Here is a 23952-nt window from a genome sequence, read left to right on the forward strand (position 1 = left end):
GAGTTCCCCTCCCAATTTCCGTAAAATATTTATTTTGACAACGTTTTTTCTGTATAACTAGTCAAATTATATACGGAGTAGACACTTGTAAAAAACGGAGTAATCCTTAATTCCTTATAACATTAACCAAATACTCCATATAAAGGTTTTGGTTATGGAGTACTACTTTGAAATGAATGAATAAAAAAGATTTTACCATAATTAATAATTTTTTATTTTATTTTTTTATTTTTTAAATCCTGTCATTTTATCAAAGGTTGTTTAGGCAAACTATCCTCTTTCAACCTTCTTCAACATCTATCCTTCCCTCACTTCTCTGAGATATGAATTTTAACTTTCTACTGCGGAGTATCTATCATGCCATCAATCTTCCCATTTCTTGTATGAATTGAGTATTTGAGTGTGTCATGTACATCCTTCAGCAAAATTCTATCTTCTTGCTTAATTTGGGTAAGACCTTTCAACTATTTCATTTCAAGGTTCAATTTTTATTCTCTGTTGTTCAAATTACATTCAAACTCTGATAATTACAAAGAGGGATGTTGCCAATTTAATTAAATTTTGGTGGGTTTATTATATTTTCTTTTATTTATTTTTTGGGGTTGCGCTTTCAGGTGAGCTTAGAGAAGCGGCTGCAATGCCAGTAAATTCAATGGGTTGCATTTCATTGCCAATGGGGTTCATGCTTCAGGCATTTATTCAATATTTTGATAAATTTTTATTGCTTTTTTTTTTGGAATTATTTGATGTATTAAATTTCATTTTTTTGGCAGTATAATTTGAAACTATGAGTAAATTTATTGTATACAATTACCTGCTAAAATTAAAAATTCACAGTACAGAACTACAAATTGTATGAATGATTTGTCTGTTGAGCAATTGAGATGTTGATTGTCTAAAATATGGGTATAATATGTAAAATAATTTGATTTATAGTAAAGATTACTAAGGAGTAATATCGAAATTTATGTTAATTGGGCAATTTTTTTGTGTGTAATCTTTATCTGTGTTGCAATTTTCATGTCAATTCATTTTGTTATTGGCCTTAATACAGTATATTTATGTATATTATTGTCATTTATAAATTTCAGACACCTGCTATTGGAGTTGTTTCTAATGTGAGAAGAAAGAATGAGCAAAAATTGGTTTTAGTAACGAGACGACAAAATTATGTTAATAATGCTCTCTCAGCTTCACAGATAGAGAGAGACAATATTGTGGAAGAAGACACTAAATTTAAGTCTTCATTTGACAAGTATTCAAAGGCGATGGAGTCTATTAGGACTGATAGAGAGAAGAAGAAAGTTAAGGGAGAGAGTGCCCCTGGAAAGAAGCAGACTGATGTTGCATTCAGTAAAGATGTTCCACAGCACCGTAAACGGGGTGAGACTGTTCAAGAAACGTGGCTTAGAAAGTCGGATTCTAAGGAAGGAGATAGACGCTCTGAAAGGTTTAAAGGAGTTGCTGTAAAGAAAAAGGTGGGTGGTAGGGTTCAAGCAAGAAGCAATGTTGCATTCAGTAAAGATGTCCCGCAGCAACGAAAACGGGGTGAGACTATTCAAGAAACGTGGCTTAGAAGGTCAGTTTCTATGGAAGGAGATAAATTCCCTGAAAAGTTTGAAGGAGGTGTTGAAAAGAAAGAGGTGGGTGGTAGGGTTCAAGCAAGAAGGAATGTTGAATTTAGTAAAGATGTTCCACAGCTTCAGAAACGGGGAGAGACGGTTCAAAAAACATGGCTTAAAAGGTCGGATTCTAAGGTAGGAGATAAATGCTCTGAAAGTATTGAAGGAGTTGCTAAAAAGAAAGAGGTGGGTGGTAAGGTTCAAGCAAGAAGCAACGTGTCATTCAGTAAAGATGTTCCGCAGCTTCAAAAACGGGGTGAGACTTTTCAAAAAACATGGCTTAAAAGGTCGGATTCTAAGGAAGAAGATAAATTCTCTGAAAGTTATGAAGGAGTTAGTAAAAAGAAAGAGGTGGGCGGTAAGGTTCAAGCAAGAAGCAATGTGGCATTCAGTAAAGATGTTCCACAGCATCAGAAACAGGGCGAGACTGTTCTAAAAAAGTGGATTAATAGGTCGGATCCTAAGGAAGGAGGTAAATCCTTTAAAAGGTTTGAAGGAGTTTCTGAAAAGAAAGAGGTGGGTAAAAGTGTTCAAGCAAGAAGCAGTGTAGGACCACAGAAAGAGTTGAGCTATGTAGGACCAAAAACTGGTTTAAGCAAGAAACTTGATGTGGACACCACTGCTTCTACAAGGACTAAGTTCATTAAAGAGAAGAGCATGCCAGTGAACGAGACGAGTGTTGATGATGATTTGGGAATGGAAAGTTTTATCTTCCAACAGCCTGAGTTGCTAAATGGTGATCTGGATGGGCCGCGAGTTTCAAAGATGATAATGGATGAAAGGATAGAGAATCTTGCTATATGGTTGGTATTTGAACTTCAGCACACTGGCATATAAATATTCTTTTATGCGTATGCTAGATTTTTTGTGCTAGTCTAGGTGCTTGAATGATCTCAAAATGCAATTTTAACTTAGCCCTTCCTATGACTTGGGGAATACTTTACATCTCTTGTTGTCAAAGTTGTACAAATCTATAAAATTACATTCTCCTTTCCCCAACCAAACCCTGGACCTTTGCATGTGATGTGAAGATATATTAGTAGATATGTCATCTCTAGGGTGGGTGGGGTAGGTTGGGGGGGGGGGGGGGGGTAACAACATGCAAGTCATATGCTTTCTCTGGCAATCATATCTAGGGGTTCCTCCATTTATGTGAATATGTGGGCACTCTTCTTGTCCCCCATCCAAAGAGGAGAGACTCGGAGTCTCGGAGAGCATGGGGAGTGAAAGGAAAATATAAGGAAAGTTTGGGATATCATATACTGCATTGAACTTCAAATTTCATGCCCCTTAGTAGTTAGCATCTGGCATGATTGGCCAAATGCTCTATGTAGTTAGTTTTAGTGAGTAGTGGGTTGTGTTGTATTTTTTGCTTATGTTATTACCTCTATATGTGCTTTATCTAGAAATAGTTGATAACATATTTTGTTTTCCTACCAGTTTAAATGATGCTAATACGGACATGCCAGAGTGGATGTTTGCTAAGACGATGAGAAGTGCTAGAATTAGATATTCTGATCATTCTATGTTTAAGGTTATTCAGATATTGGGTAAATATGGAAATTGGCGAAGGGTGCTGCAATTAATTGATTGGCTTCAAATGCAAGAGCGCTACAACTCCAATAATATCAGGTTTGTTTCTCACCAAGTCTCCATTATTTAAAGAGTAACGGTTAAGCAAGATGCCAATAAGATTTTGGAATTTGTAAAAAAAATCCCTGTTTTACCCCTTTTCTTTTCCCAAAAAAGGCTAGGAAATCTAATTATATTTTGGCCCTTAGGTCCATCATGAATTATTTTCGATTTAAGCTTCTCTCTTGAATGTGATCATGAGAAAGGGCCTTTAATCTCCTCTTTCTTTTAGAATACATGATGGAAGAGTTTCTTTGAATATGCTGCAATTCAATTATAGTTGATAGCCATAGCGGCGAGTAGGGGTCATTAAAAATGAAATTGAAAAAACTGTTCTAAATGTTCCCATTCTTTGTGAGAGGAAATTAACAGTGGTAAAGCATCTATTAGTTTTCCTTGTCTTGTTTGGTTATTGTTTCTGTTACTTCCCTTCTCTAGCTTCTTTACAAGATGACTTGTTGATATCAGTTTCAAACATATGTTTTTTTTGGGCCTTGGTGTCTCTTTGTACAAGCACAGGCATTCTGCATTAGTTTGCACTTTGCATATTACTGTGGCTAATGTCAGATTTGTCATATGCACAACATATATCTGATACCGAAATTTACTTCTGTTAAATCATGCTTTTAATTTTAGATATGTCTACACAGCTGCACTGGGTGTGCTTGGGAAAGCAAGACGACCTGTGGAAGCACTAAATCTGTTTTGCACGATGCAGGTAATTATTTTTTTATGATTAAGCTCCCAGTGTACCCGCCCCTCCACCCCCAAAGTTGTGATATTGGATTGTAGTTTAAAATAATTTCTTCAGTATAGGGTAAATATTGACTGACGCTTGTATTTTACTGCAGCGACACAAGACTACTTATCCTGACATTGTGACTTATCGCTCAATTGCTGTTACTCTTGGGCAAGTTGGTCATATGAAGGAACTTTTTGAAGTAATTGACAGCATGAGATCTATGCCAAAGAACTTCAAGATTGAAGATAATGATGATTGGGATCCACGGCTTGAGCCCGACATTGTTATTTACCATGCTGTAAGTACACTAGCTAAGAGTAGAAATTATTTGTTTCTCTTGTTCTACTTGTAGTAGACCATCCTCATCAAAATTGGCATCTAAGATATATATGTTGAAATGTTGGTTGTTAAAACAAGAAGATTAGTGATGAGTTGTAATTTGTCAATTAAAGGGGGTGTGTGGCAAAGAAAGAGAGTTTTGATGACAGCATGATATGAAAAGGAGATGAAGTTAGCTTAAATTGCTTTGGTTTGAATTTAAATACCAGGTTTTGAACGGTTGTGTTAAGAGCAAACAATGGGAAGGAGCGGTATGGGTTTTGCAGAAATTGGAAGAAATTGGTCAAAAGCCAACAAGCACAACATACGGACTTGCTATGGAGGTAAAATATCTTTGCCCCATTTTACCTCATGAAATCATCTTAAACTATTGTGCAAATATTCTGTGAGTTCAATTCTTTCTTTCTTTCTTTCTTGGCTAGTATAGTTGTTTCAATAGCATATGGCTTGGGATCTTCTCTTTTTGTTGTTATCGTGGAGGCAGTAAATCAATTTAGGTCTTTTTTCTTAAAAAAAAATGTGTTAACTGATTTTCCATGTCAAACATGACAAGGAGGTTGCAATTATTCCCATACATGCATGTGCTCCCATTTGTCTTTGTTGAGCACACAGATATTCCTGCAATATTTTGATGTCTTCAGATTGATAACATAGCTGATTACTGTAACCTTGAACCAGGTTATGTTAGCATGTGGAAAGTACGACTTGGTCTATGAGTACTTTAAGGAAGTGCAACGATTTACTGTCCCTAGTGCTTTAACATATAGAGGTATAGCCTACCATCTATTTTATAGTATTTCTTGGATTTTTACCTTATGACTTATTTAGTTATCACTTTGCAGTTCTTGTTAATACTCTTTGGAAAGAAGGTAAACCAGATGAGGCTATTGCAGTTGTTCAAGACATGGAATATCAGGGACGAGTAGGTCCAGCCAGTCTTTATTATGACCTCGCCCGTTGTCTCTGTAGTGTGGGAAGGTGTGAAGAAGCTTTGATGCAAGTATGTAATAGTTTACATCGTATATTTCATCCCACATTCGTTTCTACTATACTCCATTCTGCATTAAGAGGTTGAATTTTTTTTAAGTACTAAACATATTCTCATAATGGTACTGATTTAGGAATATAGTCATATACATACATATTGACTCCTATGATATACTAAGCCCCTGATAGCCAAAAAAAAATAATGCAAGTTTGTGCAGCACAGAGATGTTAGACACTGTCTACCTCCTATTCTATATTGACTCCCTGATAGCAAAAATAATCATGCAAGTTTTGTGACACATCACAGGTCGACAAGATATGTAAAGTTGCTAGTAAACCTCTGGTGGTGACTTTTACTGGTTTAATCCAAGCCTGTTTATCCAGTAAAAATATTCATGATGCGACATACATCTTCAATTATATGCAAAAGTATTGTTCCCCAAATACTGCAACTTGTAACATTATGCTTAAAGCATATCTTGGATATGGGATGTTTGATGAGGCTAAAGAGATCTTTCAAAAAATGATACAAAGTGGAAAGGAAAGCAGAAAAATCAGGAGCGGGATTGTTCCTGATGTCAGTACATTTAATACAATGCTAGAAGCTTGTATCCGAGAGGAAAGATGGGATGATTTCGAGTATGCATATGAGCAGATGCTGCTGCATCGACATCCTTTCAATACCAAGCGGCATCTTTGGATGGTCTTAAAAGCTTCTGCTTCTGGAAAGGTATATCTGTAGCCCACATCTCTCTTTCTCAATAAATTCTTCTACTTGACTTTCAAATTAACTTCACAAATTGTGGATTCCTTAGGTTGAAACAGTTGAAGCAACATGGAGGCACTTGGTGCAAGCTGATCATATCCCGCCACCAAAACTCATTAAAGAAAGGTTTAGATTAAAAATGGAGAATGACAATCTAGTCGAAGCAGTTTCAAGCGTTGCTTGCCATCCTTCTAGTCATTAGCAGTCATTCTCAAAGGAGGCATGGTTAAAGTTATTCGAGGAAAATGCACATTGTTTCAAGAAAGAAGCTCTTGAGCACTTGATATCTGAGGTGAACAACTTTCTCACCAAGAGCGAGACACCAAACCTCATTTTCCAGAATCTGCTCGACTCTTGCACGGAATTTGTTAGGGATGACAACTTAGTAGCTAGTTCAACTTGAATAGACAAAGCCCTTGTAAAATTTCGATGTTAGGATTTCCCTTGATTTAGAGGAAGATGTTCGACATTATAGTTAATTACTTGTATTGATTTTATTTGTAGTATCTAACATGCTCAAATTTTGTAAAATGGGAGAATAAAATTTGTAGATATGTCGTAAAGGTTCGAGCGTGTTAGTCATGTACTCATATTCTTACTTACCCACAATTCAAAAATATAATTGTACTACTGGGGAGCATCTTCAAATTTGTTTGTTCATAGTTTTTTAACTACATAAGAAACATGTATATTCATTTTTCCAAGCTGTGTAAAGCTCATTTGCACCTACTCCGAATAACTGAAATGGCTACCCAACTAGAGTTGAGTCATTTGCTCAATTGCACATATAATCGACATGAATTAATTGATAATTTTCTTCACCAACTTAAAATAAAAAACACGTTTTCTCCTATGTACAACTCATTATTATCACGTACATGTCCATTATCCAATCGACATCCGTACTTAAAGCCGGATTCAAAGTTGGTGAGGGAGATCAGAATAACTCAAACTCGACCTAATTCATCTCACTTATCATATATATTGAGTACGATCTGAAATCAAATCACACCTAGACTTGTTGACTCGAACTGTCAGCTCTTTAGCTCACCAACAAAATAAACCAAAACAAAAAGGCCAACAAAAAAAAATTTGGCGCGCAGAATTCCCCAATAAACCCCCAAAATCCACAATCACAACAAAGGAGAGAGAAAAACAAAGTAAAAATGGCAGACAATAGTAAGATGGAAAATCTCCTTAACATGGGGTTTTCCGAAGAACTCGCCGCCCAAGCTCTCGCCGCAACCGGCGGCGATTCCACCGTCAAAGCCACCGAATGGCTTCTCTCTCAACCTCAATCTCGCCTTAAAGCCCCGCCTTCGCAATCGATTTCGCAACCCCAGCAACAATCCCAGCTAAAATTGAACAAATTCTTCCTTTCAAACTCCTCCAAACCCCCTTTTACTCAAACCCCAGAAACCCCACAAATTTCCCCCTCTCAAAAACGCCCCAAACTCTCTGTTACCTCTTCTTCTTCAACCCCAATTGACGCTAAACCTTCTGAACCCTTATCGGAGCGAATGCGCCCACGATTTGTTGATGAAATTGTCGGCCAAGACCATATTCTAGGACCCAATTCGTTCCTTAGTTCAGCTGTTAAGTGTAATCGTTTGCCCTCTATTGTGTTATGGGGTCCTCCTGGTACTGGGAAGACCTCCATTGCTAAGGCTCTTGTTAACTCTTGTTCTTGCTCATATAAGTTTGTTTCGCTTTCGGCGGTGTCTGCTGGTGTTAAGGATGTTAGGGAGGCTGTTGAGGGTGCTAGGAGATTGAGGGATAAGATTGGTGGTGGAAAAAGGACTGTTCTTTTTGTTGATGAAGTTCATAGGTTTAATAAGTCTCAGCAGGATTCATTTTTGCCTGTGATTGAGGATGGTAGTATTGTGTTTATTGGGGCTACTACTGAGAATCCTTCTTTTCATTTGGTTACTCCTTTGTTGTCTAGGTGTAGGGTACTTACTCTTAATCAATTGCAATGTTGTGATGTTGAGAAGTTGTTGAAAAGGGCAGTTGATGATTTGGAAAAAGGGTTGTCATTGAGTGTTGGGAGGAAGGTTGAGGTTGAACACGAGGCGATTGAGCTTTTGGGTTCACAGTGTGATGGGGATGCTAGAGTGGCTTTGAATGCACTTGAAGTCTGTGCTACCACGGCATTGGGCCGTGTTCCGGGGAAAGGTCAATCTTCAGTGGAAAGTGAGGGTAGGAGTTGTGATTTGGATGGTGTGGTGGTTGTTAATGTGGAGGATGTGAAGGAAGTTATGCAATGTAAACATCTTGCTTATGATAAGGCAGGGGAGGAGCATTATAACTTGATTAGCGCGTTGATTAAGTCTATGAGAGGGAGTGATGCAAATGCAGCTATATATTGGCTTGCTAGGATGTTGGAAGGAGGAGAACAACCACTCTATATTGCTAGAAGGTTGGTTGTGTTTGCGAGTGAGGATGTTGGATTGGCTGACCCTAATGCTCTCTTGCAAGCTGTGGCTTGCCATCAGGCTTGTCATATTATTGGGATGCCTGAGTGCAGGTTGAATCTTGCACAATGTGTTGCTTATTTAGCATTGGCTCCGAAGTCAGTGGCTACTTACAAGGCGCTAAATGAGGCAATGAGGGTGGTGAAGGAATCGATTGGGGGGAACGAAGGGGTGCCCTTGCATCTCAGGAATGCACCAACGAAGTTAATGGGAGACCTTGGATATGGAAAAGGATACATTTATACCCCTGAGAATCCTACAGCATCACAGAGTTTTCTACCGCCTTCTCTCCTTGGTAAGAAGTTTCTGGAGTGGCCACCTTCCGACACCTGAGAAGCTGTCACAAACCCGTCTGATTGTTGTTCTAGACCTTGATCTTTTACTGGCTAGGTTGTGGGTACATTTTGTGTTGTTCAATGGTATAACTGAACGGGCAGCGGCAACTTTTGTTTCATTGTGTATATATTAGATGGATAGTATTTTGTTAGCATCATATTGTGATATATATTGAATGAAATCCAGGAAGAAGTTTTTGGTAACAAATTATTTTTGAGTATTTGAAGTCATTCAGGCATGAAAGAAAAATGAAATTTATAACATGAATGCCTACCCAAAAAAAATAACTAAGTGGTGACGTTCATTTTGCTGTTCAGAGTCAGCGGTGCAAATTCTTCATTTCCTAAGAATCTTGTCAATATACAAGTGTTCTTTGTGTTTGATAAATATACATGAAAATGAGCATTTACTGTAAATAATTCCTACAATTTAATGAGAATTTTCAAGGCTATCTAAAGTTTTACAAACAATAAACATTATAAAGAAAATATTACAGTAAAAGTGCATCAAGGTTCCGTTTGCCTTCAGGGCCTTTGGTGTACCATGATTTAACAAAATCTCCATACAGAACTTCCTTGTACCGAGGTCCAGACTTTGCCACAAGCTCTGGAGCAGGGGATATTCTTCTTGTTTTAGCAGGGTCATGAAAGGTGGCCACTGACAACCGCGCTCTATTTGAATTGGTCACTGCTCGATGTACAGAACTCTTGTACTCTCCATTAGTAATGACCTACAAGAACCATATCAGTCGGTATAAACCAGACATTAGAGCTATTTTGACAAATCAGTCACATGAAGAAGACAGAACATGCCAGCCTAAAATAGTAATTCGATCATTTTGTTCTGACATAATCATTGTTGAGGAAGAGGGATGAAATGAAGGCAAAGAACAACTGTACTAGTGAATTTTCTACTATCATTAGCTCCACCCATTCCCTCCTAAAGCTACAATTTTGAAAAAGATTTGGTGCATGCAATCATATGTGCAGCTTTTAAAATAATGTCTAAACTTAATTAAATGATACCACAACCCTATGCAATAGTGTAACAGTTGAAGCTCATAGTGAAATAGCATAATCCCAAACTCCCATCTCAATGTAATACGAAGTAAGAATTCAGAAGAACTCCATAAATTCATATCCTATTACAAGTCTCCAGGTACAAGGTAACAGAACAATCCCAATACATTAGGCTCATGTCTACACTCCACAAGTATACTGCTGTATTTGACAAACCAAGCAAACATCTACTAAGCAAGTGCAACCAATGATGCAAGTACTTGGTATGAAATGCATAAGAATAGGGAAACTGAGGAAGGAATGAGTGCATGGACAATAGATACAGAAGCAGATCAGGAAGGACGAAGGAGAGGTACCTCGGTTTGATCTGCTAGGATCACAACAATGACATCAGATAATGGCTGTACAGTGACCCATTCACCGTCTTTATAAACTTCCAGGCCACCAACATCATCCTGGATAAGTAGGGTTACAGCACCCATATCAGAATGAGCCTGCAGTCCTAGCGTGAGCTCTGGCTGAGGGCAAGGTGGGTAATAGCTGACAGTAATATTCTGGTAGAACTCGCCCACAGCATCTTCAATGCATGAAGACGGTAGACCAAGACTTTCAGAGATTAGAGCCATGAGCTTCTGAGCAAGCAATTTCATCTGCTCACTGTATTCTTCCACCACATTTCTGGCCAAACACATTTATTTCCAAGTCAATATTGATCAATGATCACCATATGCCAATAAATACTACATAAAGTTTGAGCTAACATTTACATTCACTATCTACAAACTTCATTCTTTTAGTAAACATAGCAATAATCCAATAGTCCACAGAAGCTTCATTCTTAGCCACACTAGACCTTGGAGAAATTAGTTTTTGTCTCAAAATATGTTATTCCTTCAAATCTTCCCAACAAAACCAAAAGATTCAAAAGTCTCGGGCTTTCGACTATAAATTGAATTAACTACAAGTCTCTAGCACAATTTCCTTCAATTATGTTCAGCCAAAGATAAACCCTCACTAAACTTGCCTTTGCATTAACAATAAGGGCATTAGTAACACACAACCACCTTAAATTTCATGATCTTTTCCACTAAACCTGATTTCAATCTCTAATTTCACAAACCACAATTTCTTTCAATACCAATGTACCAATCATAAAACACAATTCATCAATGTTAGCTAGCTTAGCCGGTAAAGTCTCAACCCTGGTATCGAAAACTAAGATCAAATCCCGTCTACATCATTTCTCGAAAAAAACTAAAACACAACTTAAATTTCATCAAAATCAAACAAAATTACATAAATTACCTATAATTAGGAGGATGAATGGGCCAACGAGAAGGATCCCTTCTAGAAAGAGGAAAAGTATGATGATCAAAATAATCCCTCCAATCCAAAACAGTATCATCATTCTCACTAACAAGCATCCGACTTCCATACCCTTCAGAAGCAGCAGAACCCTGATCACAACCATACTTAAGCTTCTCAGAAACATCTAGATCCTCAAAGAAGGATGATCCAACAGTGCGCATTTGATCAAGGAGGGTATTGGGGACGCCATGATTGAGTAGATTGAAAGCACCCCAGTTACGACAAGCAGAGGATAATTGAGGAAGGAGAATTTGGGAGGAGAGAGAAAGGTCGATGAGAGGGATTGTGGGGGTGGTGGAAGATGGTGGTTTGTGGTGGTTGGTTGGGCGGAGTTGTGGTGGTTGGATGTATTGTGGTGGGAGGATTTTGGATTGTGACAGGGTTTGAACTTGGGTGGGTGATTCTCCGGTGATCTCCATTGAAGAGAGGATTTGAGGGTATTTGATGAGTAGAGTTGTATACAAGTAAATAACAAAGAGATTTATGTTATTGATCTGTTTATCACGGGGGCAAAAGTGTATCTTTTCGCGGTAAAAATGGGTAAATCGTTACTAAGTAGCGATTTTGCCTTGCCTTGAAACCGTTACTTGAAGTAGTGGTTTTGCTCTGTAATAAACGAAACTTGTTTATCACGGAAATGACCGAAGCGATAACCATGCAAATTAAGGGATGATGGCATTTAGCATGTTGTTAGAGGAGAAGGAGCAAAAGAACTCGCTATTCAAATGGTTCAATAGCCAAAGTTGTAATTTAAAAAAAGTAAAACCTAATGAACACCCCGAGGTGTTGGATATGGTTATTAAAAGTAAAAATATTTAATTAAAATGAACGTTAGTTATATTATATTGAGCGACACAGAATTTTATCATGCATTTTCAAATTAATACCACTTTAGGAAGTATTTAACTGTTTTTCTAATGTTTTGGGAGCTGTTATTAGTAAGATCCTTAAAAAAAATCAAAGCAAAATGCAGAAAGAAATGACAATACTTTTACACACTGTAAAAAGATATTGTTAGTGAAGAAACTTTCACTGTAATTTTATTTATTTTTTCATTCTCTGTTTGGCTGTTTGCTATTCAATTTATAAATAAATAAATTAATCATTAAATAAATAAATACGAGTAAAAATTAATCGTATATGATACTAGTATGTTGTTAAATTTGGGAAAAATAAATCCAGTCCTATGCCAATTGTAAGGAGACAATTTTGCAACAAATTTTGCAACATATACAGCCAATGGCGATATCAATAATAATTAGTCTCAGCCTAGCTCAGTTTGCACTTTGCAGGAATAAGCTTTATAGCTACAACAAACTATTGACGAAAATAAGATTCAAAAACAGCTATCAAAATAAGAATTCAAGAAACTAATGTCATTTTCATACAAGATACAACCCATAATTTGCTAAACTTCCCAACAAAAAAGTCACAAACAGCCATAAATGGCCACGGCGAGCTTTCCACTGTATCTGACTACACTATATACACCATGAATTTCCTGCACGGATATACTCCAATGACCTTACAACAAAAGCTATGGCGTGGAGACGCTAGAAAACAGTAAATACGAATATGAGGACCTTGATATAATTACTAATAATTTTTACTAATTAGAAAATGTAAAAACTCCTGTGTGAACTATGTTGTTGCAGTGAAGAACTGACGATACATCAGTGGAGCTCCGAATGATCCAGGCCGGATTTCAAAACCAAGAAACCACTTGAAACAGCATCTCTTGAACGGATCATAACTTTGAAGAGACTATACTTGGCCGGAATCTGGTAGATGAACAAAAGTAAGAGGCGTGAGAGGCATCTATCCCCAGACCGTCAAAACCTTGGAAACTTGAAAGGTTAGGAAACAAAGTTTCTAGTATGATTGCTTGGTGGGGCAATCTGATGCCTTGTGTCCACTTTTCCCACAATTGAAGCACGCACCACCAAACCTGTAAAAAGGCGAACAAATCAATGCGTCAAGGTAAAACACCAAGGAAGGCGACATAAGTGGAGATCAATAGCATAGTACCGAAAGAGGCACAAGGCCACACAACTAACATGTGTACAATCAGCAGAAATGACAGATGTTGCAATGAAATTTTTTCGCAGAAATTTAAAATCTTTGATCTTCATTTTCACATATAGAACAACAGTACTACTTTCCGATCTTCCATTTTACAGAATTTATGTTTACTTCATAGCAAGCAGGATTTTATTCTTTCAACACTAGAAATATGGCCAAGGGCTTCCAATTTCAACTATTGTCTTTCAAAAATATCCTTGTTGGAACTTAGAACTGAAACAATGTAATTTGGACTTTTCGGAGGATACCAAACAGGCTCTGCTTTCTTAGCTCTAGTATCGCATTGGCTTTGCACGGGCATTCATGTTTCACAAGTATTGTGCATATAGTGCAAAAACAGGAGCCATCTTGACTTAAAAAGAAAATTAAATGAAACAAACTAGACCCCAAAACTATTCATATCCCAAAATTACAGAAGTAAGATATACCTGTCCCTGCTTCCAAATGATGATGGTGATGACCTGTTTGATCGTCTAGCGCCACCACCAATCAGCCAATCATCCCCACTGCTTCTTGAGTTTGAGGACCACCTGCTGCTAGAATCATCTCCACCGCTTCTTGAATTTGAAGACCACCTGTTGTTGCTAGGTCTGGAAGAGCTTCGACCACCACGCCTAAATGAACTGTTGTCATTGTCACCAAAATCGAAGTCTTGACTCTTACCCCAACCACGGGGACTTCGTGATCCTCTTCCACCCATACCTCCACGGCCACCTCGATCTCTGCCAAATCTTCCGTAGTTGTCACTTGGAGGCCCATCATCTTGCAGTGCAGGCAACTGTAAATTACAGCAAGTATGATAAGAATAAAACATCGTTCTTCAGAATAAAGACACGGTTTTGTATTCCAACATGGTTGCCTTTGATTTAACTATCAGGAACTTTTAAAGGTAAACAATAAGTATGTTAGAAAATCTTTATAACCTTGGTAATCTTGGATAGTGAATTTCCAGGAGGTAATTCTTGACTCAATAGCTGCTTTGCAATTTCCTCAGGCAGATCAAAAACAGCGCCTTGAGCCTGAAAGACAAACAAACACCAATATCAACTAAAAAATCTATCCGGACATTCCTACAAAGAAATGAATATTGTGTATTACTCACACTCTCATCAGCAATTAACTGTATTTTTCCGATTTCATCCGCAGCAGCTGGATAAACATCAGATAGAAATCCCATAACAGATCTAGCAGACATGAATCCTCTTGCAACACTGGGATCACGCGTCAATTGCAATGTTATCCACCCCTGAAACAGAAAATTCAATGTTGAATGAAAATTTTGGTTCTTAAATTTGATTTCACATTTATACTTTGTACTTTCTCGAATCTTTTTTGTTGAACCCACTTTTCAAAATCGTCTGTTCTTTTATGTCTTCCCACTTTACTTTATTTGATTCAATCATACAATCTTAACCCACTATAATTGCACCTTTACACACACTATCTCATACTTTATTCACCCTCACCCACAATTTTACACACTCTTATATAATCCTACTTTATTTTACAGTTTTACACCCACTTGCCTTCAAAAGAACAAAGGTAGTAAATACAAGCATGCTTGCTGAAATTTGTGCGGTTAACTTTCTAAACATAAGAAAGCCAAAGTTTGTACTTTTCATACTTTGATTAACGTATCTAGTTCAAATCAAAGTTTATCAATTACCTGCTCATGACTAAGAAGAGATTTTGATGACGGAGGTTGGGCAAATCCGCTCATATGAGCTAATGCAGCTGCCAGAGCTACAGTTCCTTGCTCGTCAAGCAATTTCTGGGCAGTGGGAGTAAAGAATTCAATGCACTCGGAATGAACCCCACCCAGAGTGGCTACAACCTGATCAACAGACGATGCCAAGATCTCATCAACTGAAGGTGGGGTTATATACTCAAACTTACACCCTACATCCCTTTCAATAGATCGAACTGTTCTTCTCTGGTTGCTAGTGTACATTAAAATGGCTGTGCCTAACTTCCCTGCTCTCCCAGTACGACCAGAACGATGCACAAAAGTCTCAGAATCATTCGGCAGTTCATAATGAATAACCTACAGGAGGAAAGTAGCCAATAATTATCATTGAGAAAAAAAATGGAGAGAAGAAAACATGAGAGGTACATTGGTTAAAGAGATCCAGAAGGTTATAAAAGGTACAGCATATTCACGTGAGCATTCCCAAAAAATTATATAAAAAAGTAGGAATCTTCGAACTGTCTAGTTGCCTAAACGCAAACCCAGGCAAATTGCTCAAGGCAAAATGTCAAAAAATGTATAGAAAGCAGTGTACCTACGCTTAATTGCAAAAGGATATAAAAAACTAGTACAGAAAAACTCCTAATCAAAATTTTAAAAAAAAAAGAAAAAAAAATCAACATTGAACTAACCAGGTCAACATTCGGTATATCAAGACCACGTGCAGCAACATCTGTCGCTACTAGCACAGCGAATTTTCCTTGTCGAAAGCCATTCAATGTCCTCTCACGTTGGTGCTGAGATATATCTCCATGCAATGCTTCTGAAGAAATAATACTTGACAGTGCCAAAGATACTTCATCAGCATCTCGTTTGGTCTGTGTGAACACAATGGTCTTACCACCCTTTGCATACACCTGCAAGGCACATGACAAAAAAAAAACATATATATATAAGTTGTAAAATATAATATAAAATGCCAAAAACTGGAAACTGAGAGCCTATAGATCTGAAACGATCCCAGACCACAGCTACATAAACTTTTCATAGATTATACCATGAACATGAAATCACGTATATTGCACAAGCAAATGCGAACATTTGGAACCTTCATGGAATATACCATGAAAGTTGACCCGCAATAGAATTAGGGCTTTTATGACGTCAAATTTACCAAAATGTACCCAGAGCCTACATCTTTACAGAGATGCAAACACACATGTTCCCATGGGCACACAAATACTACCACATAACTGAAGCAAGTAAACCATGACTTCACCAGTTATATGATCAGTACTTTAGAGTAAAATTGCAAAATGAATAATGTGTCACCGTGGGAAATAAATTGATATCAGCACATGATATAAGAGAGCTAAAATTTACAGAAGGGACTATAGAAACCAACTGACTAAGACCAAATGAACAAGTTCCGCCTTGAATCTTACCATGATAACATCGCTAAGGATAGTACGCTTCGAAGTTGCAGTAGTTGAAATTGCATACATTTTAATCCCTTCAGCTAACTTCTCATCCTGCTCACCAACCTAAAGAAAAGTTTATCCAAAACATAAAGACCAAGTCAGGATTTATCTCAACTAGAAAGCATCAACATACCCACAAATGTATAATATACAAAAGGTATAAGCCAAATGAACTCTTCGCTCAAAAACATGCAATGGTCTTATTTCAATTTTCAGTGACAAATTAATGACTTAATTTAACTTCATATTAAAATAAGAAAGAGATGCTAGTTTATAATTCAGAACTTACTGCATGGGTTATGTGTACTTATGGCTAAAGGCTTGGCTTTTTTTAACTCAACAAAACATAGATTTCCAGAGTAGCACCTGGACCAAACAATTAATGTTTCTTTTACTTTTTGTTTGGGTGTGAGAGCAAGGGAGGAGGAAAGTGCATGGCAGTAACGCCCCACTCCTTTAACAATCAGTATAATGTAACTACTCTTTCAACCCTTAAACCATATCCATGACACCTATACCCATAGATGAAACATATGTGACACATAATATATTTGCTATGATGCTCAAAGTTTGATTTACGAAAATGAAGATTAAAATTCATGAGATTAATCTCTCAAAGGTAAAATATTTCATCCTATGAATCTCTATTTCCCACGTACAAGATCAAAGCAAGAATAAAATTCCTAAAATTTATCACGATAGATATCTCTCCAACATTATTATTATGCAAAACATCTGCAAAAACACAAGTAAAGTTCACACAAACTAACTTCTACAGACTTCATTATATTGAAAAAATCTCTTGCTGTCAATAACTAAGTGCACAATGCCACAACTGATATTTGTAGTCAAATACAATTGGAGCAAAAGGCAGACTGCATAATACAAAGAGCCAGACAAGATGTCAACACATAACATAGAGATGCATTCAATATTTCAATTGCGCAAAGATAACAACAGGGTAGCTTCAAGGTAAAGATGGAAAAGGAAATTACCAAATCAATTGTCAGAGGACTGTTCAAATATTTCCTGGACAATTTTTTCACCCAGGTAGGCATAGTTGCCGAGAAAAGCATGCTTTGCCTTTGAGCTGGAAGTTTTTCCAATATAACCTCCACATCTTCCTCAAACCCAACAGCGAGCATTTGGTCAGCTTCATCAAGAACCAAAAATTCAACTTCCCCCAGTCTGAGGCTGTTACTGGAGACCAAGTCAATAATTCTACCCGGAGTTCCCACCACCACATCAACTCCACGGGAAAGAGAATTCTGCTGTGCACTATAAGACACACCTCCATAAACACAAACAGTGTTCAAGTAAGGTGCAGATTCTTTCATTTCCTTCTCAACTTGCCTTGCCAACTCTCTGGTTGGAGCTAGAACTAAAACTCTTGGAAGTCGTCCACGCCTAGATTCCCAAAAAAATAAAAAATTCAGTGATCTCAATTCTTTAATATGTTTAAGTAGATGAGTCATTTATATGATAATTACCTTTGAGAACCTCTTTCGTCATCCTCTTCAGTAATCCGTTTGAGTATTGGAATACCAAAAGCCAAAGTCTTTCCTGTCCCAGTCTTTGCTCGAGCGATGATATCTTTGCCTTCCAGAGCAGGAATCAGCACAGCTCGCTAAAAATAAGCAAATATATTTAAAAAACAAATAATATACCAAATAAATGTTACAAAGGGCACTAGCAGATAATTGAAATTTTAAGAGATGTAGCGAACCACAAATTCCTATTCTTGTCAGAAGTTACTAATTTATACTAATAATTGTATATTATAAGAAAGTATGAAGACTACATGACAAGTAACTTCGGGATTAGAAACGTCTCATTAGGTACAAAACCATTAACTTAGATAGTGTGTAGTAAATGATTTACTGGTCAAGACTAAGCTTCCCACTTCCACACCGAATATGAGATTTAATTACCTGAAGCACAGCATTAAGAGCCACCACAAGATAGTTTACTGACTAATGCATATTAACCCTTTTTAATACTATGCACTACCTGAGATGCACTCTATCTAATACACTGTCAAGTATTAAGTAGTAAGCACTACCACATGTAACAAATTTGACAAACAAAAAAAAACTATACCTCATCTGAGTTTAAATTTTTCTTAGTAAATCCTTTACTATATACTTGTAGTTAAAATATATGAAAGTTCCACTCAATTAAGAGATCAAATTTCCATAGGCATTAATGAAAATATACTTCCAACCTGATAGTTGGTCCAAAGTATTGTTCTTATTTTCTAACCTGTTCTTCCTACCTGATGATACTATATACCTTACACATTCATTAGTATTTTACCAAAGCACCAATTTGCTCCACTCCTTTCATATGTAAGGACCTCTACAAATTACAGTTCCCTTTCCTCGCTTATATATATTGCAGAATATAAAACCCAATTCAACCAACAATCGAATGAGCACAAACACAGCCTATAACCTATAAAACCAACTCTCAAAAATAGCCTACTCTACGATATTCAGCTAAGTAGGTTAAAGTCTTGGACGACAACTCTCGAGACCTAATATCAAATCCCGTCTACATCACTACCCTTTGCAACTACCTATACAACAACCCTCCTACACTCAGCCTACTATACACCGTAAACTGAGTAACACAAAGCTAGTTAAATTTCATTACAAGCAACAAATATGCATAAAATAGCTTAATTACCCACATAAAATTATTCAAAATTCTCAAACAATTCACATTATAAATTAAAATTTAAAACAAAAAAAAAAGGGATAGAAAAAATAATAAACCTGAATTGGGAAGAGTTGGGTAATGCCTCGTTTGGCAAGAGAATCAACAAGTCTTTGAGGAAGCCCCAATTTCGAAACATCAAGTTCATCCGCACTAATTTCAGAACCTTCAATTTCACTCTCACCTTCACTCTCAAACTCTAATTCACTCCCTTCATCAAACTCCTCTTCAAAAGAACCCTTAGAAAAATCCCCAGCAATTCCTTTAAAAGCCTCCTCACTCAACACAGAGTTAGGAGTAGCAATTGCAGCAGACACCCACCTCAAATTCCTCGGTTTCGAAGCGGAAAACGGGAGAGAAAGTGCAGGAGAAATACAAAACTTAGTGGTGGTTTGAACAGAAGAAGGGGTTTGGTAAAGTACTGAAGAAACCCCAACAATTGAAGCAGAAGCCATTGTTGATAAAGATTGAAGCTTTGGGTTAACGGGTGAAAATGGGTGTGTTCTTCTTCTTCTTCTTCTTCCTGCTGAAGTTGCAGGAGAAGAGGAGAGAAATGGAGGGAGGAAGAGAGAGGAAGAAGATAGGGTGGGAAGAGAAGAGAAAGAGGGGTTTGGAGTGATAAGGCAATGTAGTGGCTTTATAATGTATGAATGTATGGTTTTGCATAACTCCACATAGGTGGGTTTTGGGTTTTACACTTGCATACAATTACAATACACAAGTTGAGATTTTTGTACCAAGTGCAAACAAAATTTTGGGATGTTTTTACCTAAAATATCTACTTTATCGAGTGTGAAATACGGGGTGGAGGAGTACTATAATGGTAGAGTTACCTAAAATAATACGGAATATGTATAGAGTTGGGCATGGATCGAGTCGTGCAAGCTCATGTGTTGTGTCAGCGTGTCTCGTGCTCAAGCGAATGTTGCTTGGAATGAGACAAGAAAAAGTTGTGTTAGGTTGAATTCATGTTGATTTTTTATGAACCAGGCCTATGCATGACCCGACCTTCATGTTCGGTCATACCATGTATGTAACCCCCTTACTGATGCATTTATAGTTGTTAATTAGTAAAAAGTAAAATAAAAAAGCCTAATGTTGGTTAGACCGTAGTGTATTGAAAATGGTATTCATGCATAAACCTTGCCTACAAAGTGTGTCTCTTATACAGTCAAGTCATTTAAGTGTCAATGTCCTTATGTAGACCTACTCCATGCTCAACTTCAAACATGCACATAGTCATTTTGATGTATCAAGCAGTATAATGATACATGTACATAACAACCAATTTCAAAATGCATTTTCTTTAATAAAAAATCAAATCAAATTAAAACATGAATAATTCATTGGTGGTAAGTTTTACATTTGTGATAGCAAGTATAACACCTAATTAAGATGTTAAATGTCTATATCAAAGTTAACATGTTGCTACTTTAAATTCTAATGTTCAATTTAGTTTTGGAAAAATTGTCAAAAATAATACAACCTTTCAGCGGTCCGCCAAAAACAAGTCGACCTTTTGATTATTTCAGAATAATACAACCTTTTATAGGTATCCGCTTTAAACGAGTTATGACCGGTTAGTGACCTAATTAACAAGTTAAATGAGACACATGTAATCTTATTGGTTTGACAATTTAAAATAAAATTCTAATGTTCAATTTAGTTTTGGAAAAATTGTCAAAAATAATACAACCTTTCAGCGGTCCGCCAAAAACAAGTCGACCTTTTGATTATTTCAGAATAATACAACCTTTTATAGGTATCCGCTTTAAACGAGTTATGACCGGTTAGTGACCTAATTAACAAGTTAAATGAGACACATGTCATAATCTTATTGGTTTGACAATTTAAAATAAATTTTTAATTTAATTTAATTTAATTTATATTATTATTATATTTATTTATTTATTATTATTTTAAAAAAAAACACCCACCTCTACCTCCACCACCAGCCAACCCCCTTTCCCCCTTCCCCGACGACCTGCCTGACCTCCGGCGCCGAACCCAGATCACCTCCCTCGGCGCCCCTTCTCTCTTCTCTCTTCCCCACAAAACCACCATCTCCGAAACCCACCTCCCACACAAAACCACCTAAAACCCATCCCTTCCCGTCAATAAACCTTAAACGGACCTCCTTAGGATTTCGCAGAGGGTTTTTCGAGGGTAAGGGATAGGTTTCAAGTGGTTTTATGGGGAAGATCTTGGCGCAAAGAAGAGAGAAGTGAGGGAGGGTTTCGGTGGTTTTATGGGGAAGAGAGAAGAGAGAAGGGGGACGTGCGGGATGAGGATCGACGCCGGCGCCGGGGGAGGGGAGATCCAGGCACGGCCGGCGCCGGGGGCTGGGTTGGGATTCGTCGGGAAGGGGAAGGTCGCCGGGGAAGGGGTGGCTGGTGGTGGAGGAGGTTTTTTTTTTAAAAAAAAAAGGATTTTAATTGTTTTAATTATTAATTAATCATAATTAGTGTTTTAATAAAGAGTTAATTAGATTATTAAACGAATTTATTGAAAAAAAATAAAAATTTAACTGGTTATTAAGGTTGCAGGTATCCTAACTCGTTTAAAGCGGATACCTATAAAAGGTTGTATTATTCTGAAATAATTGAAAGGTCGACTTGTTTTTGGCGGACCGCTGAAAGGTTGTATTATTTTTGACAATTTTTCCTTTAGTTTTTGGACAGAAATAAATAAATTTTTTTTTTTAAAAAAAAAAAAAAAAAAAAAAAAACTAACTCAATAATCTTTCACAAAAGATTCAAGTTGAAAAATAAATTTACCCACCTAAACCAAATTGATTTGCAAGGGGCTAAATCTCAAGGAATAGAATCAAATTAAAACCATGGGTTATTTGAATGAGCTTGGTGACAAATTTATCATAGGTGTAGAATAATAATATTGATATTGCAATTTTACTGATAAATAACCACCCAAATGCTTATTTTCGTGCACTTCGTATTTACTTTTCTAATGAGACATGGGAAAATTTGAGAAACCTATACTCTTTAATAATAGAATAAGTAACGAATACTTGGATAGATATAAGTACACCCTTCTTCTCACTTAAACTCTACTAAGTAAATTTCAAAGAAGGAATTTGTTTCAAGGAACTATCTACACTATCTTCACCCAACACATTAAAATATACATAGTAATTTTGAAATTCTAAATTGTTTTTTGCTTCTACCCCCCAACTCCCCCATGAAAAATTTCTACATTTTCCTAAGTTAAAAAAAAAAAAAAAAAAAAAAAAAACATTGAATGGATATTATTCTACTTAGATATATAAAAATCTACTTAGATATATAAAGTTGAATACTTGGATTAGTAGAAACTTCATAATGAAAGGCCCCTCAAGTAAATTTGCTAGTTGCTACATTGTATTATTTATAAAGTACATCGATCACTCTAACAAAATTTGATACAATTACAATAAGGAATTACAATTATATTTATACTAAAACATAAAATATTAAATATCAGTTTAAATGATTTATGAACTCTTAAATATAGATGTAAGTATTATGATAACATAAATTAATAATATTTTTTTTAAAAAAAAAATTTGTTCAGGATTGAAAAGAAACAATAGAAATACAATTCAACATTTATATCTATACTTAGTATTTAAAAACACAAACGATCATCCTCTTCATGCCACATGTAAATTATATTTTTCACCAATGTCACATGTCATCTCATTTTACCTTCCATATCTATATCTATACCTATACTTAGTATTTAAAAACACAAACCATTATCCGCATCATGCCACATGTAAATTATATTTTTCACCAATGTCACATGTCATCTCATTTACCAATTGGTTGTTGGTGTAGTGGTGATTGGGACTACACTTGGTAGGGAGGACTCGTGTTCGATCCCCCGCAACAACAATCGGGAGGAGACTGGAACCTAACCACCCATAACTGATCCCCGAATCCGGATTAGCCCAATGGGTGAACCAATTAACAATAATAGCCAACTAGGCATGCAAATTAGATTATTCACAAGTTGGATTGGAGCACAGGGGATCGGAGGTGCAAGCATTTAATAAAAACCAATTCTCAACATTACAATACTTTAATTTTTTTTTGTATTCATCTCCAATTTTTGTTTTTTCTTTCAATAATTTCATACCTAACTTACCAAGATTGATCAACAAATTTCATTTAATTGAAGTTGGCAATGCCATAAGCCAAAATTATTGGCGACCCCAAACAAAAACACAACATAATAAAAGATTTTATTTTTACCCGCATCTTATAATCGGTTAATTTCAATTGCACATACCAACCAAATTTTATTAACAATTTCGCTAACCACAACAACAAATTTATCACAAATGTTAGCCAAAACACACCTGCAATCACATTTGTACCAATAACACCACATCTCGAGTAATCCATTTTTTATTTAACTAACTTTAACTCTCAAATTGAGAGTGAGCGATAGCTCAAGCTCGTTCGGTTTTAGGAAATCCTAAGATCGATTTTCAACCCGTCCTTACGGCGCTCTAAACAACAACAACAACAACAACAACAACAAAAAAAAAAAAAAAAAAAAAAAAAAATTAACTCCCTAATTGCCTTTCTACAATCTCAATATTTCTTGCAAATTAATTAATCACCCTACAAGAAAGTATAGCCTATAATAATTAACTTAATTTAATTATTTCATTCTTCCTTTTTATTTTCTGTAA

The 23952-nt window shown here is 36.5% G+C and overlaps 4 protein-coding genes across 4 annotated transcripts; 2 read left to right on the top strand and 2 right to left on the bottom strand.

Moving 5' to 3' along the window:
- Window positions 1-257: 257 nt before the first annotated feature.
- On the top strand, window positions 258-6718 carry LOC145561862 (pentatricopeptide repeat-containing protein At1g30610, chloroplastic-like). The gene is made up of 11 exons (XM_081621985.1): window positions 258-450; window positions 615-691; window positions 1092-2425; window positions 3063-3254; window positions 3891-3972; window positions 4106-4294; window positions 4545-4658; window positions 5014-5104; window positions 5178-5335; window positions 5630-6052; window positions 6138-6718. The coding sequence occupies exons 1-11, from the start codon at window positions 408-410 to the stop codon at window positions 6288-6290; spliced, it is 2856 nt and encodes a 951-aa protein (XP_081478111.1). The 5' UTR covers window positions 258-407; the 3' UTR covers window positions 6291-6718.
- Window positions 6719-6920: 202 nt separating this feature from the next.
- LOC145625262 (uncharacterized) lies at window positions 6921-9048 on the top strand. Its single transcript, XM_081678327.1, has one exon. The coding sequence runs from the start codon at window positions 7255-7257 to the stop codon at window positions 8893-8895; it is 1641 nt and encodes a 546-aa protein (XP_081534453.1). The 5' UTR covers window positions 6921-7254; the 3' UTR covers window positions 8896-9048.
- Window positions 9049-9202: 154 nt separating this feature from the next.
- On the bottom strand, window positions 9203-11758 carry LOC145625269 (jasmonate-induced oxygenase 2-like). The gene is made up of 3 exons (XM_081678331.1): window positions 11223-11758; window positions 10274-10595; window positions 9203-9628 (listed from the first exon to the last, which is right to left on the bottom strand). The coding sequence occupies exons 1-3, from the start codon at window positions 11702-11704 to the stop codon at window positions 9389-9391; spliced, it is 1044 nt and encodes a 347-aa protein (XP_081534457.1). The 5' UTR covers window positions 11705-11758; the 3' UTR covers window positions 9203-9388.
- An 862-nt stretch (window positions 11759-12620) lies between these two features.
- Window positions 12621-19751, bottom strand: LOC145561871 (DEAD-box ATP-dependent RNA helicase 3, chloroplastic-like). The gene is made up of 10 exons (XM_081621997.1): window positions 19313-19751; window positions 18026-18162; window positions 17531-17942; window positions 16500-16598; window positions 15747-15971; window positions 15034-15411; window positions 14470-14613; window positions 14291-14386; window positions 13796-14145; window positions 12621-13233 (listed from the first exon to the last, which is right to left on the bottom strand). The coding sequence occupies exons 1-10, from the start codon at window positions 19706-19708 to the stop codon at window positions 13158-13160; spliced, it is 2313 nt and encodes a 770-aa protein (XP_081478123.1). The 5' UTR covers window positions 19709-19751; the 3' UTR covers window positions 12621-13157.
- Window positions 19752-23952: the final 4201 nt, after the last annotated feature.

This window comes from Chenopodium album, chromosome 1, assembly GCF_948465745.1.
Source record: "Chenopodium album chromosome 1, dcCheAlbu1.1, whole genome shotgun sequence".
Classification (NCBI taxonomy): domain Eukaryota; kingdom Viridiplantae; phylum Streptophyta; class Magnoliopsida; order Caryophyllales; family Amaranthaceae; genus Chenopodium; species Chenopodium album.

Excerpts from the sequence above, each read along its gene's own strand:
- LOC145561871 (XM_081621997.1), bottom strand. The coding sequence starts at position 19,708 with ATGGCTTCTGCTTCAATTGTTGGGGTTTCTTCAGTACTTTACCAAACC. Across the intron at positions 18,163-19,312 it reads CCCAACTCTTCCCAATTCAG|CGAGCTGTGCTGATTCCTGC; the intron begins GTTTATTATTTT and ends GCTTATTTTTAG. Across the intron at positions 14,614-15,033 it reads CTCTTCTTAGTCATGAGCAG|GGGTGGATAACATTGCAATT; the intron begins GTAATTGATAAA and ends TTTCTGTTTCAG.
- LOC145625262 (XM_081678327.1), top strand. The coding sequence starts at position 7,255 with ATGGCAGACAATAGTAAGATGGAAAATCTCCTTAACATGGGGTTTTCC.
- LOC145625269 (XM_081678331.1), bottom strand. The coding sequence starts at position 11,704 with ATGGAGATCACCGGAGAATCACCCACCCAAGTTCAAACCCTGTCACAA. Across the intron at positions 10,596-11,222 it reads ATTCATCCTCCTAATTATAG|AAATGTGGTGGAAGAATACA; the intron begins GTAATTTATGTA and ends GTGTTTGGCCAG. Across the intron at positions 9,629-10,273 it reads TCCTAGCAGATCAAACCGAG|GTCATTACTAATGGAGAGTA; the intron begins GTACCTCTCCTT and ends TGGTTCTTGTAG.
- LOC145561862 (XM_081621985.1), top strand. The coding sequence starts at position 408 with ATGTACATCCTTCAGCAAAATTCTATCTTCTTGCTTAATTTGG. Across the intron at positions 4,295-4,544 it reads ACATTGTTATTTACCATGCT|GTTTTGAACGGTTGTGTTAA; the intron begins GTAAGTACACTA and ends TTTAAATACCAG. Across the intron at positions 5,105-5,177 it reads TAGTGCTTTAACATATAGAG|TTCTTGTTAATACTCTTTGG; the intron begins GTATAGCCTACC and ends ATCACTTTGCAG.